Source organism: Limulus polyphemus, unplaced genomic scaffold (genome assembly GCF_000517525.1).
Source record: "Limulus polyphemus unplaced genomic scaffold, Limulus_polyphemus-2.1.2 Scaffold9415, whole genome shotgun sequence".
Classification (NCBI taxonomy): Eukaryota; Metazoa; Arthropoda; class Merostomata; order Xiphosura; family Limulidae; genus Limulus; species Limulus polyphemus.
In genome coordinates, this window is record NW_013675025.1 from 1 (window position 1) to 15,651 (window position 15,651).

At 32.3% G+C, this 15,651-nt stretch overlaps 1 protein-coding gene across 1 annotated transcript; it reads left to right on the forward strand.

Moving 5' to 3' along the window:
* The first annotated feature begins 3,121 nt into the window (after positions 1-3,121).
* LOC111083412 (DNA-binding protein RFX2-like) lies at positions 3,122-15,419 on the forward strand. The gene is made up of 4 exons (XM_022379922.1): positions 3,122-3,334; positions 9,609-9,817; positions 10,311-10,464; positions 11,638-15,419. The coding sequence occupies exons 1-4, from the start codon at positions 3,176-3,178 to the stop codon at positions 11,947-11,949; spliced, it is 834 nt and encodes a 277-aa protein (XP_022235630.1). The 5' UTR covers positions 3,122-3,175; the 3' UTR covers positions 11,950-15,419.
* Positions 15,420-15,651: the final 232 nt, after the last annotated feature.

The following is a 15,651-nucleotide window of genomic DNA, read 5'->3' on the forward strand; positions in this document are numbered from 1 at the left end:
TATATTTTAAGTATAACTTCATGTGTGTATTACTGTCGTGAAATTAAGGCTTCAATATTAAGTCACTATATTTTGAGTATAACTTCATGTGTGTATTACTGTCGTGAAATTAAGGCTTCAATATTAAGTCACTATATTTTAAGTATAACTTCATGTGTGTATTACTGTCGTGAAATTAAGGCTTCAATATTAGGTCACTATATTTTAAGTATAACATCATGTGTGTATTACTGTCGTGAAATTAAGGCTTCAATATTAAGTCACTATATTTTGAGTATAACTTCATGTGTGTATTACTGTCGTGAAATTAAGGCTTCAATATTAAGTCACTATATTTTGAGTATAACTTCATGTGTGTATTACTGTCATGAAATTAAGGCTATAATATTAAGGCTTCCATATTAAGTCACTATATTTTAAGTATAACTTCATGTGTGTATTACTGTCGTGAAATTAAGGCTTCAATATTAAGTCACTATATTTTGAGTATAACTTCATGTTTATATTACTGTCGTGTAATTAAGGCTTCAATATTAAGTCACTGTATTTGGAATAGAGCTGAGCGATTAATTGATATATTTGATTACCTATGAACAGTGATTACATTGATCAGTCTCATGTAAACTAATCAGTCAACTGAAATGGTTATCAAATGATTTAATCAAAATGAGTGTTTCCAGTTCTTACTGTTTTCAATTATTCCAACAATGAATTAATTAAAATCATGATTAAACCAACTGTAATGAAAATAATCAACTAATGAAAAGCAGGGTTGCTGATTATTGATATTTTTTTATTCTTTTAGCTATCCAAGTAATTGAAATATTTGTTCATCTTTGGTGATTCAGGACCCCCCCTTTTCTTTTATCACCCCCCTTCTTGAACTGCTCACTAGATGGAAAGAAATTGTCTAGCAGCACCCACCAATAACGTATTTTATCTATTTTTATTTCTTATATGAATCAGGGTTTGAGGAACACTTTACTAATTGATTAATCAAATGTAATTAGCAGGTTCCACTAATCACCCAGTTCTTTAAGTTTGTATTGTTGTCAGGCGGTTAAGACCTCAATCTGAAGTCACTGTATTCTAAGTATAGCTTAATGTGTTTGTATTCCTGCCATGTAACTGAGACTCCAGTAATAAGCCACTGTAAGCTTAAAGAAACAGTAGTTCTGATACAGTACATTACCTCTTCTCACATAAATAGCTTTTCTCGTTCAGTGCTGCCCTCTATGTGCAAAAAAATATGCATGCCACAAGCCTTTTTTCTCCCCTCCGTTGGAATTGACTAATTCCAATGCGTCTCTCATGCAAATCATCATGTGACAACCCTCCACCAATATGAGTGTGACATACTCTCACTATGTATTTGACTCCCTCTATTCAATTCTACCTAACTATCACTGCTTTTCAGTATATAAGTCATTATGTTCAAGCCCCGGGACACAGCTTGAACTCAGTTGTTTGTTATCTGGTTATTGATCCATTGAATAATGATTTTTTTTTATCATGGCAGATAGGTGGTCATATCTAAGAGGGACTACTGTAGTTTCCAGCCTGAGATAAATAAATAGATTTTTAGTCATCGAGTGTGTTTGCTAAGAAAGAAAACATTTGTAACCATCAGTGGTTGTTATACAGGGTGTCCATAAATTAGCTGACCCATTTTGAAAATTAATAAAATATTATAGATAGAACTTGACGAACAACTCATAAAGCTTTTTTTCTTGTCTCAGTATACTTTTGTTGCTTGAAGAATGTATAGACTATATATCCCTCCAGGTGTAGTTCAGCATCTCGGCAGTCATATTGCATCAATTATTCTGTGGTGAAGATCCATAATATCGCACACAGGTGTTGAATATACCTGATCTTTCACAAGAACAAATACAACAAGGGAATATGGGGCCATCATGTTTGGTCCATCTCTACCAATCCATTTATCTGGGAATGTGTTATTCAGGATCTCCTGGATGTCAAGGCTCCTGTTGTGGTGCAGCACCATCTGGATTAAAAATAACGAGACAGATTTTCCAGTTGAGGGACAACTCACAGCTGAAACATGTCTAAAGTAATTTGTCCCAGTCACAATTGTTTCAGTGAAGAAAAATTGCCAGATAATTCTATCACGAATCAAGCCACACAACACATTAATCTTTGGGTTGTCATGTTTGTGCTCATACACCACGTGCGGGTTTTATGACCCCAAATACGGACGTTAAGCTGATTGATATGATCGGAAACATGGAATGTAGCCTTGTCTGAAAAGAAAACTATTGCAAGGTATCGATTATCCTGATCGAGGATTTCCACTGCAAAATCCTTGCCCCTTTGTCAATCATCTGGTTCGAGAGCCTGCAGTAATTGCACCGTGTAGGCATGCAAACGAAATCATTAGTGTAAATTTTGTTCACTGTTCTTTTTGGCAAGTTAAGTTCAAGGGAATCACGGTGAACGAACTCTTTTGGGCTTCTAAGAAATGCAACTTGTACACGATCAATTGGTGCATCAGATACACTTGGACGTCCAGCTCCCTTTTATTGTAACACACATTTTTCAAACTAAGCTTTTTTGCTGTTCTTAGTTGGTGGGTCTTTTTCTTAATGTGTCAATAATTTTGTTACACTGTCACAATTAAGTTCGGATTCAGCAAACCAAACCACACACTGCACCTTTTCCTGGGATGTTTCTAGTTCTTCCTTTTTTTTTTCACTTTCCTAGCAATACTTCTACAACGGATCTGCAACAGTAAGGAGAAAAGAAAAAACTTTATGAGTTGTTTGGCAAGTTAAATAAAACCTGGAGTGTTCTATCTGTAATATTTTTGAAGTTATTTATTTTTAAAATGGGTCAGATAATTTATGGATACCCTGTATTAAATAAAAAGCATATATACTACTTGAGCTGAAAAAAATATAGATCTTAATATTATGGTAGAATAAAATTATGGTAGTTGTAATTAATGGTAGTAACTATCTGAATGAGAGTTAACATTTATTTGCACATTTTTTTATTGTATAATATTTATATAAGTATACCTTTTTAACATTTACTTCAAATTATATTGTTAATTATTAACCTTGCAAAAATAGCTCACGTGTTGGAGAAGCGAAAAAGTAATAAAAAAATATATGTTTTTCGGATTCATTCGTATTAAATAAATGTTCTGTTCATGTCAAAGGTCAGTGCAGTGAGTGCCTTTGCCCAAACCTTACGGCGTTACACCTCATTAAACCATCTGGCTCAAGCTGCTAGAGCTGTCTTGCAGAATTCATCTCAAATAAGTCAAATGTTGGCAGATCTGAATCGTGTAGATTTTCATAATGTCCAGGTAAGTACTGTACTTGACCTTCCACAACTAGTAATGCTCTTAACTTGTCAGTCTTCTGTAAGAGCAGTCCTGGATGTTATTAGTAATGAGTGACAGAATTAGTGGGAGTGAAGATGTTTTCCCAACCAAGAGTCCAGAAGAAATCAAGGACAAGCATTTATACTGACAAGAATTACTTCTTATAATAACTTAACGCAAAAGCCTTGTCTCCGGTTGTATGCAACCGTACGAATTGTGTAATATAATCTGTGAAGGACTGACAAAAATAAAAGGTTGTTATGTATTTATTTATCTAATTTTAAAATGTTTCACGTGCTTCTTAATTTAACACGAAAAAAATATCAATACCGTAAGACAAAAACCACCAGGTGCCAGCACAGCTATGTTTTTAAACCATATTTTATTTATAAATTATTTTTTGGGCCCTGTGCCACTCCTGTGTTCTCTCTGAAGTGTCTTGGCCATACCCCCTATACTCTGTCAACCAACAGAAGATTTCCCACCCATACACACATATTCTGCTATGCTCAGCAATAAATCTACATCTCAGGTTTATTAAATAATCTCTTTCTGTTAATCATACTATTTAAGTCTTATTTTATGTATCACTTGTAATATTAATTGGTCTTATTGTTTATTTTGTCAATGTAATAATAAGTCAGCTTTATTAATAAGAATACATGTACATGTTTGGTTTTGTTTTTAAGTTAGTAGCCTGGAGCTAAATCAGCCCTGGATCAAAGTCTTACTTAAAAAAATATGTTTTACGTTAGGAGGATATTTTTAATGTTGATACAAATTTACTAAAACTATATCAATAGAAAATTTTTTAAATATTTAACTGGCTTGCTACTGGGGTAACATAAATTCATTTATATTTTAAAAAAGTATTGTTCTAATCTATTTTTGTAATTTTTGACAGAGAAATGATACTAAAACATTGATTATCTAATTAATTTTTTTTCTAGATAAATATTCAAAAAATGTCTGTATCGCAGCTGAACTACTAACTATCTATTTTATCTTTTTTTTTATTATGGCTTATATTGATGTCTGTCAGTAACTGTACAGACTTACAATGGAAGTTACATAATTCTCAAGCTTTCAGAGAGCTGTGATCTTATTGATTGAACTCACACGTATATAGCTTCTATTGAAGGTCTTGACCAGTGCTGCCAAAATCCCCTAGGGGCTGATGATTTCCCCCACTAAAATATGCATCAAGACCTGGCTACTTTGTGCAAAGCAACTACTAAATTTAAACTATTAACCCTAGAATTCCAGCATGGGGTCATTATGATCCCATACTACTTGGTGTTAATGATTGAAAATTTAACACTGGCATTCTAGGGCTAATAATTTCATCACTATTTTGTATTTAAATACAATTTGACCAACTGGTTTGTGATATAATTCAGCGTTAATTTTTGTACACACTATTTTTAACACACCCAGTCACCAGCTGAGATATTGACTAATTTGTTTACCCTCTCCAGCATTACAGTTGTTCTTGGTTCTGGAAGGGATTTTAAACTATTTGTTTGTGCATGTTTTCTGACATGGAATATAAAAATATAAGTTTGAAGGTGACTTTATAGGGTTTTCTGAAATATTTGAGGTAAACTCTCAAAATACTGATCACTACTGACAAGAAAACAAAAATTATTTCATTAAATTTTCAATTCGGAAACTGGCTGTTAAATTTTTTGTCAGCAATTGTGAATAGAATTTCTGATTTTTTTTCTTACTGAAATGTTCTAATACAAAGATAAAATGTTGTATATACATATAAAATAGTGAAAAATGGATCATTTCCTTAAAAATTGTATAGTTAAAGCCCCTCTGAATATAAAATAATGCAGGTTTTCCACACTGTATGATGAATAGACAACAGCAGAAAGAAGTGTGTGTAAGTATAGACTCTGATCTAATTTTGATTGAGATAGAATATTGTACAAATTTATTTGATTCTACTCTGCACAGAGCAAGTTAGATTTCATTACGATAAATGAAATCGGGCTAAGCTTGCTCTTTTTTTTTAAACACTTTTGTTCAAGAGGACGGTGTAATAGGCTCATGTCGCTGTAGAACACTATGCCCAAATTGTTGATTGATAATCTAAACATACTACATAGTTTTTCCTGTGATCGTTATTTTATAATCTCTTGTATCATATGTATGGAAATGTGGAAAAGATCTTCATGAATTCATTTTGAAACAAGTTTTTAATTTTAATGTTGCTCAAAAAAAACAAGGGTTTAGCTGTCCTAAAATGCTTAAAATTTAGCTTCAGAAGCAAGATTTAGCTGTCTTGACAAAGCTTAAAATTCAATTTCAGTTGGGAGCTTAGGCCCTGAACCTCCTAATAAGGGGTGCTGCTCCTTGACCTGTGGTGGAGGAGAACCTCCAGAACCCGTTTTAAAATTCAATTTCAGTTGGGAGCTTAGCCCCTGAACCTCCTGATAAGGGGTGCTGCTCCTTGACCTGTGGTGGAGGAGAACCTCCAGAACCCATTTTACTTTATATAATAATGACAGCCCTGGTCTTAACAAATGATTATATATCTCAAGTTTTAAAATAGAGATGGCCTGCATATAAATATTTTTTTAAAGGATACAGGTGATAAACTTCAAAATGATATAAGCAATTTGCCAGTCATTTCTTATAGCATTTTTTGACTCTACGAAAATCAACCTGACCATCAGCATATCTAATTAAATATACTTTTTTTATGTATGTACTCGTAAAGATTAGAATAATTATTTCATCAGCTGGGTACTCTTGCTGTTAACAACAGTTTTGGCTGAAAACCTGATAATATCTGGCAACTTTCTAAGCTAACTATGCAAATCCATCTTTGTAATGAAAGTAATTTTCTCTAAACATTGAAGTTTGTGTTTTATGTAGGGATGAACATGAGAATAAAATGTCAAATTGGACTAGTGTTTAGGTAAATTGTAACTTATTAGTTTGCTGTTAAATACTATAACAAGGCCACGTGATATATTTAAATACTCTTGTGTTGCTTTTTATTTTTTAAAATTGTATTAAAAACATGTTTAACATTTGGTTTAAATGGATTGAACAGTTATGCATTAAAATCTGCAAATGTTGAACTGTTCCTTTTTTGTCCTTGTGCTGTGTTTTGATTCTATTCATGTTATAAAACAAAGGGTCTACTTACCTACCCACTGTTCTTGGACAGGATCAGACATGGGCAACCAAACATTTTTTTTTAAGTATGCAGTCCACCCTATGCCAAAAAGGTATTTTATTATTAAAAGTTATTGTTTAAATGCCAAAAGTCAGTGAAGTATTAGAAACCATTGGGTCTGACATTTGTGTTGATCGTACAGTAATGGGAGTGTGGAAAAATATCTGTAGTTTACATTACTTCCATTTTATTGTTACCTCTAATGATCAACCACTTCAGAAGGGTATTTCTAACCATGTGGTTGGGCAAAACTGCACTGCGGCCGACAGTAACAGTTGAAGTTACAGTCTTGCTATTTCCTGTTTTCTAATACTTAACCTGGGTCTGCCATACAGCTCAAATGGGGATTGCAAAACTGGCATAGTATCAGCAAGTGAAACACTAAATCTTATTAATCAGTACTATAGTTACCCTTTGTACTCAGAATCTTGCAACAGAAATGACTGAAATATGTGTATCGCTAGTGTATTGATACTTGACAGTAAGAATATGTTACTCAGTCTTTCGAACTATGTTCTAGTAATCGCTTCTAGTGCCTTCTAAGTTTTTCTAGCAAGAATGGAATACTAATACAGCAGTTCGCTGGTTTGCCGTTGGTAATGTTTAACCCTATATATTACTTAGAATTAGCTGTTTACATTGAGAAACAATTTGATGGATATTATTAGGTTTTCAATAAGAAGTTCGTAGATGATCCTACTTCATTAATGTACATTAAGTAATAAAGTTTCTTTAACGCAGACACTTCTTTCATATAATTACACCTCGTCAAAATCCTGAACAAGTCACTCACTACTTCTGCATCATGCTCGTATGTGTCGTGGTCTTTTATAGTCAACTTATTATCATTTGGCAGATTTGAATGTTCCCACACTCGAGTTATAAACCACCTAGTGGAAGACCCTATATGTTAGCATTACAAAAAGTATAGCATAAAAGACAGTTATATGGTTTCTAATGAAGTGCTGAACCTTGGATTTGAGATTTCTACAGAATTACCTGTTCCAGTGTTTGCTGTTGGTGTTACCATATATAGATTCCTGTTAACAGTATTAATAATAAGTCCCTCACAACTTAAGATTGTACAGAATTAACTGTTCCAGTGTTTGCTGTTGGTGTTACCTATACATAGATTCCTGTTAACAGTATTAATAATAAGTCCCTCACAACTTAAGATTGTACAGAATGACCTGTTCCAGTGTTTGCTGTTGGTGTTACCGTATATAGATTCCTGTTAACAGTATTAATAATAAGTCCCTCACAACTTAAGATTGTACAGAATGACCTGTTCCAGTGTTTGCTGTTGGTGTTACCGTATATAGATTCCTGTTAACAGTATTAATAATAAGTCCCTCACAACTTAAGATTGTACAGAATTAACTGTTCCAGTGTTTGCTGTTGGTGTTACCGTATATAAATTCCTGTTAACAGTGTTAATAATAAGTCCCATCACAACTTAAGATTGTACAGAATGACCTGTTCCAGTGTTTGCTGTTGGTGTTACCGTATATAAATTCCTGTTAACAGTATTAATAATAAGTCCCTCACAACTTAAGATTGTACAGAATTCCTATTCATACAGACACATATTTACTACAGTTTTAAAGAGAACCTTCATTGTGATTGTAAAGTAAAGTTTTTATTATGTTTAGAAACTATCACCCCTTGAAAATATAATCATTCAGATCTTCTTTTCCAGTTTTCTTTCTGACATGAATTTCCTTCTGTGTTGGTGGTTTTATTACTACAGCTCTTTGTTGCCACCCCTTTTATGTGTCACAGCATACAGTTTTAACAGTTACTAATGAAGCTTATCTTTTAAAATAGCTATTGCCAGTGCTTAAATGTGATTGGATATTAAAATAGCTATTGCCAGTGCTTAAATGTGATTGGATATTAAAATAGCTATTGCCAGTGCTTAAATGTGATTGGATAATAAAATAGCTATTGCCAGTGCTTAAATGTGATTGGATATTAAAATAGCTATTGCCAGTGCTTAAATGTGATTGGATATTAAAATAGCAATTGCCAGTGCTTAAATGTGATTGGATATTAAAATAGCTGTTGCCAGTACTTAAATGTGATTGGATATTAAAATAGCTGTTGCCAGTGCTTAAATGTGATTGGATATAGCAGATTATAAATTACTGATGGCAGTACAGTGTAAGTAAAGTACTGTGGTATTTTGAGATATTGACTAACTGGAGGTCCTACAGGAGTGAGCAAAGGAACCTAATGGCAAGTTTTTAGAACATTTATGAACAAATCATAGTTCTGTGATTTTTTTCATAGCTTCATTAAACCTTTTTTTTTTTCTTTCCTGACAATGTAATCATGTTCTGTCATATCTGTCTAAAAGCTACAGAAATTTTCTTCTATAGTTAGACATCGTCGGTAATGGCAGAATATTCTGATGGTCCAAAGCTTTATCTGTTGAGTATTATTGTTAAGTTTATTCTATCGAATATGACCGAAATGAAATATTATTCTTTATTGAAAAGGACTATATTTATCACATACAAATTGATATTGTTAGCAAGAATTCATGATACCTCATTTGAAAAATATAATGACAATCCCATTTCGAAAGGTGAGGTCACCAATAAAGATTTGTCAGTTTTTGCCACATTTTGTAGGATCTATAGATACAAGGGGTGATGACTACTGCAATTGGGAAGGTAAAGTATCGAAAGAAATATTTCAATAAATACGAATCATATTGAAACTAACTGTATATGTAAAATAGAACTCTCTAATCACCAGTAAAAATTAAATTCCAAGATGAAACTATTTTTCATGTTTTTTCAACAGTGTCTAACAACAAAATTTTGGAAATTCCACGACTCAAAAATTAGATATATTAAGTCATAAGAATATTTTGAAACTGAATCTACATACCAGTTAGTAAATGTATACTAAGTTTCATGCGATTTGACTAGGAATGTCTACTATGAAAAGGAAGAAAATAATCAAGGAATATTAGTAAGCACCCTCCAGTAATTATCATATTTAGTAGTAGGAATTTTTTTTTTTTAATTAAAGGCTTCATAATTCTCATAGGAACAAGCTTCATGGGTCTGTCAGTGTGAAGATGAAATGGTGCAGCGTCTAGAACAAGACTTCAAGATGACCCTCCAGCAGCAGAATTCGCTTGAACAGTGGGCATCTTGGTTGGAGGCAGTGGTTAATCTAGTCCTGCAGCCGTTTGAAGGAAAGCCTGATTTTCCTAAAGCTGCTCGGCAGTTTCTTCTCAAGTGGTCATTTTATAGGTGACTTTACGATAAAGCATTTCTTATATTTTAGCCGGCGATTTTGCTCGTACTGCTATCTGTGTGTCTGTTCAAATAATAATATTACAGGAAAAAAAAACTATTTACAGAAAAGATTTTGCTAATGTAACCATCCTCGTATGAGCTAACGTGTTTCTTATTCTAAGCTGCTTTTATGTAACATAATATGTTTGATATTGGAATAAAGTTAATGCTAATTAAATTGGTTGTGCAGTTATTTGTGTCAAGTTTTTTTATAAAGAAAATACATAAATCTTTTGATCCATTAAGTTATACTGCACTTTACCAAACAATCAGAACTCTATATACTTCGCTTGTTTATTTAATCGAACTATTAAAACCATCTAAATTTGTTTCGTTTATTACGATTCTTCGGTGAAATATGCTTTAATTTATTATTATAGTAGGCTGTATGTGTAGAATATAAACAATTTAGTACGTTACCCATGTGTTTTGTTTTTTTTCTGTATAGCTCTATGGTGATCAGAGACCTGACACTTCGTAGTGCTGCCAGCTTTGGATCCTTTCATTTGATACGACTTCTCTATGATGAATATATGTTCTACCTTATAGAACACAAGGTTGCTGAGACAATAGGAGAAACTCCAATTGCAGTAATGGGGGAAGTAAGTAAGGATTTAATTTACCTAAAAATCTGTACTTATATGACTTAATTAATTCAGGTATCACATTTACACAGAATTCTGTGTGTGTTTTTTTCTAATAGATTTCCCATTCAAAATTCAGAACTGAACAGTGCCTGTATACATCAGAATGTGAATTAACACTGAATGCAGTAGTCACAAAGAGTCTAGTGCAAGGGATGTTTTTTAAGAATACTTTTTACGCTGCTTATACTTTATGCCTAGAGTTTGTTCTTTATGCTATACTACTTGAGTTTGTACAGTTTTTGTCCTTGGAGCCTTATTAATTGAGGTTAATAAAGAATACATATTTACAGTGTTTGTACATGGTGCATTACTACTCGAGGTTACTACATAATATTGAGTTGTTACTCAGTGCTTTACTACTTGAGGTTACTACATAATATAGTATTGGTACTTATTTCATTACTACTTCAGGTTACTACATAATATAGTGTTGTTACTCAGTACATTACTACTTCAGGTTTCTACATAATATAGTGTTGTTACTCAGTACATAACTACTTGAGGTTACTACATAATATAGTATTGGTACTTATTGCATTACTACTTCAGGTTACTACATAATATAGTGTTGTTACTCAGTGCATTACTACTTCAGGTTACTACATAATATAGTATTGGTACTTATTTCATTACTACTTCAGGTTACTACATAATATAGTGTTGTTACTCAGTGCATTACTACTTGAGGTTACTACATAATATAGTTTTGTTACTCAGTGCATTACTGCTTTAGGTTACCACATAATTCAGTGTTTATACATGATATCTTAATGCTTGATGCTACTGTATAGTACTATATATATATGTGTGTGTGTTTATACTTGGTACTACATAATACAATGGTTGTACTCAGTTGATTAGTACCTGATTCTGCTTCATAATACAGTGCTTGTACTCTACATTACTATATATATTACCTGTTTATAATGTTCTTTTTACTTCAAACTGAATGTTTACAATGTTTATGATTGGTGGCTCACTACTTGAGGGTGTTACAAATTACCAGTTTTCAGCTTTTGCACTACACATTTCTTAATGATAGGTTTTTTACAAAGTAATTACATATAAGATACAAATTTTTACCGTAAGCCTAGCCTAAATATATGTATTTTGTTTCGTTGAATTTAGTTCATTGGACTCGGAAGAAAGCTTGATATGACATCTAAACTTCCAGCTTTACACAGAAACTCAACTGATGCTAGGGAGAATGGGTCAGCAGAGGACATAACCACCATGGAAATATTACCTCACAGCTCCCCCTTAAGTAGTAGCTGTAGCACTGGAGCTTATAGCAATGGTCTGAAGGACTCAACTTCAAGTTTAACCTCCTTTCAACAGGGGCTGACTGGACAGAGCCATATCGATATCAATGACAGCTTATCTGAAGCTTCTGAACTGGAAACCACATTTACTCATAGTAAAAAAGCCAAGAACATTTGAGCTTCTGATGACTCAGTACTACTTACGAAGAAACTCCGTCATTAGATATTAAACATAACACCCTAGTGCCACACCAGCAGTTACCTTATCAGAGATGTATTTTTCTGCACAGAAGAAAGATCATTTTTGCATTACGAGTTTTGCATTTTTGAGCTTTTTTTGTTTTTAGTGAAGTTTGTAATAAAAGTGCCACATGTTGTTTTTTTTATTGTTTTTTTTTTCTTAAAATACAGAAATGTTTGTGGCATTGCAAGGTTTGGTCACTGAAATTGAAACTTAATTTTAAGGAAAAAAAAAGGTAATTTTTTTAACACTTCTACTGGACACGAGTATCAAGGATTGCTGTGAACACATTAGTACTTTATCAGCAAAGCAAAAACCTTTGTAAACACCAATCTTGTGTTTGGTGTGGTAACATATCATAACAAAATGTACTTCTCATATACAGGGCAGTCTAGTATGTTACTAATCATTCCAATACATCCTGTATATGCCATATGATTAATGCTACATGAGTATGATCATTCTTATGTGGTTGATGCCAAAGAGGTTACAAAATGATTGTATTGAAAGAAGGTTAATGCATTCTTTAGCCATATTTTTTGAGTCATAAATTATGAATTTATATTTAAACTATCTTGCCTATGTTGTAATATGCCTGATCACATACTTATTACAGTGAGGTTTGTAATAGACAAACAAAAAGCTATTATTTTGTGAAGCAAGCAACCTTGGTCTAAGTGAACTTTTATTAGTTCTTAAAAAAAAAGCACTTTAAAAATCAGATGGATTAGAGCAAGTTACACAAATATTTTTTTTGATATGAGGTATTTTTCTACCAATCTGTAAATTTTCATTACAGCATTATTATTAACAACTCGGATATATAAAGAGTAAAATTAACTGGATTTTACCTTTAACCTTTCTCTATCTTCTTAAGTTCTTTACCCATAACTCTAAAGATTCACAGTTCAGCATGTTTTGTTTGTTTGTTTAAACTCAATCTATGTTATTACATGTTCACAGTTCAGCATGTTTTATGTGTTTGTTTAAACCCAGGTCTGTGTTGGTACATGTTTACAGTTCAGTATGTTTTATTTGTTGGTTTAAACCCAGGTCTGTGTTGGTACATGTTTACAGTTCATCGTGTTTTATTTGTTGGTTTAAACCCAGGTCTGTGTTAGTACATGTTTACATTTCATCGTGTTTTATTTGTTGGTTTAAACCCAGGTCTGTGTTAGTACATGTTTACAGTTCATTGTGTTTTATTTGTTGGTTTAAACCCAGATCTGTGTTAGTACATGTTTACAGTTCATCGTGTTTTATTTGTTGGTTTAAACCCAGGTCTGTGTTAGTACATGTTTACATTTCATCGTGTTTTATTTGTTGGTTTAAACCCAGGTCTGTGTTGGTACATGTTTACAGTTCAGTCATGTTTTATGTGTTGGTTTAAACCCAGGTCTGTGTTAGTACATGTTTACAGTTCATCATGTGATATTTGTTTAAACCCAGGTCTGTGTTAGTACATGTTTACATTTCATCGTGTTTTATTTGTTGGTTTAAACCCAGGTCTGTGTTGGTACATGTTTACAGTTCATCGTGTTTTATTTGTTGGTTTAAAACCCAGGTCTGTGTTAGTACATGTTTACAGTTCAGTATGTTTTATTTGTTGGTTTAAACCCAGATCTGTGTTAGTACATGTTTACAGTTCATATGTTTTATTTGTTGGTTTAAACCCAGGTCTGTGTTGGTACATGTTTACAGTTCATCATGTTTTATTTGTTGGTTTGAACCCAGATCTGTGTTGGTACATGTTTACAGTTCATCGTGTTTTATTTGTTGGTTTAAACCCAGGTCTGTGTTAGTACATGTTTACAGTTCAGTAAATTTGATTTCGTTCTTTGTTGCTCTATTGAAACACATATGTATAATTAACTGTATGTTTCAAAGAGTAACTTTTTTTTTTCCATTCGTAATAATCTTATTTTAAAATGTGCCATTTGAGTGATAAGTTAAGCCTTAAATTGTCTAAAGTCTTGACGTTATACAACATAACATACCATTTTTTTTGGAGGCTAAGGTTTTTCTTTTTCCTTAAGAGAATTAGACCTCCATAGCCCTTTGACGTGTTAATGTAAAAATTTATCTAACTGACAGTTTTTGAATATTTTTTAGTTTCTGATAAATAACATTTAGTTTGAAGGTATGTAATACTTGCACTAATTCAAATACGTCACAAAACTTGTACTTATCAACAACAACAAAACTAACATAAGTAGAGCGGGTTTAAAACCATAAAGTCAAAGAAATAAGAGTGCAACTTTCAAGATAAAAACGTTGTATAGTTATCTTAACATTGGGAATAGAATTATTTTAGTACAGTGTGTTTGTAACATCAGTCAAAAACCAAGGGGGATATCGGGTAAGGGTCAGTTCCATCTCTTGGAATCTTTTTAGTTCAGGAAACCAGAGTTGATACACGAACTGATAGGATACCATTGTCAATACAAAACGAGTTGAGTATTTAATCTGAGTTTTTCGAATGATTAGCATTACTTTTATGTTCAAGATGTTATTTTCCATTTCCTTAATATGTTTGATGACAAAATGTTAATTATAGGAATTGTTTTCAGTGCTGTTGTTGTTTTTTCTTTCTCCTCTTTTTTTTTTTTGAATAACACAAGAAAGTCAATTGTTTGTGTTGAGTCTGTGGAAATATTATTTGATGGTATTGACATTGTATGTATATATATATAGTGTAAATATAGTTGTGCCAGAGATATATATATATGTATAAAATATATATTAACAGTGATTGAAAACAACTATATTAATTTTTAATACAATATTGAGCCTCAGGTTTGCTTAGCTCTATTAAAGAAATTTAATATTAGTTTAACATTTGTTTATTTAGAAAAAAAAACTTATAGATTTGTGTTATTACGTTAATTTATTTTGGATCAAAAATATACTACAGTGAATTTGAGAAAGATTCTCAATTGAGGCTTGTTTTTTCTTTTTTTGTTTAACCCTCCAACTGTTGCCAAGACTTAGTTTCAATTGTTTTTGTTGTTCTAGCGGGGCCGAGGTTTTTGCCACGTGTTTTGGAATGCTAGTTTTTTTTGTGACCGGAATATTGGAAACATATCAAATTTTTACCACCACAGCATTGTCGTTTCAAGTATTCTCGTTATATCTTTAAGTTGTGATGTTTACTCAGATTCAGACCTAACTCACATCTTTATGAGAATGAACAGTAATTGTTTTTTTTTTGTTAACTATTTCCAGAATCAACTTCTGAAGTTCAAGCACCACAGAAATTGCAAAAGGTTTTAACTACACTGTTGTAATGGTGTTACAAGATAGCTTATACTGTTGATAAATAACACACTAGTAGTCTACAGTACAACGTTGAAACTGGTGAATTGAATTTTTTATCTGTCATTGAAATAAATGTGTTGTTTACCATGTTTTTTGTGAAGTGTTTTTAAATTTATATCATTCAAGTCTTTGTCAGTAAAGATTTGACTTATAGTCATCACATTATGGAACATTTTGCTACTGTAATACTTTAATTGAAAATATACTTTGTAGCTAGGACATTTTTATTTGACCACTCTTTTAAGTTTGTATGGTGGTGTATAAAACTAACTAATTACATTTTAATGTCACTGGTAAATAGATTTTTAACTCAGACAAAAC

Coding starts and splice junctions, on each gene's coding strand:
- LOC111083412 (XM_022379922.1), top strand. CDS start 3,176: ATGTCAAAGGTCAGTGCAGTGAGTGCCTTTGCCCAAACCTTACGGCGT. Junction 3,335..9,608: donor TAGATTTTCATAATGTCCAG/GTAAGTACTGTA, acceptor TAATTCTCATAG/GAACAAGCTTCATGGGTCTG. Junction 9,818..10,310: donor CTCAAGTGGTCATTTTATAG/GTGACTTTACGA, acceptor TTTTCTGTATAG/CTCTATGGTGATCAGAGACC.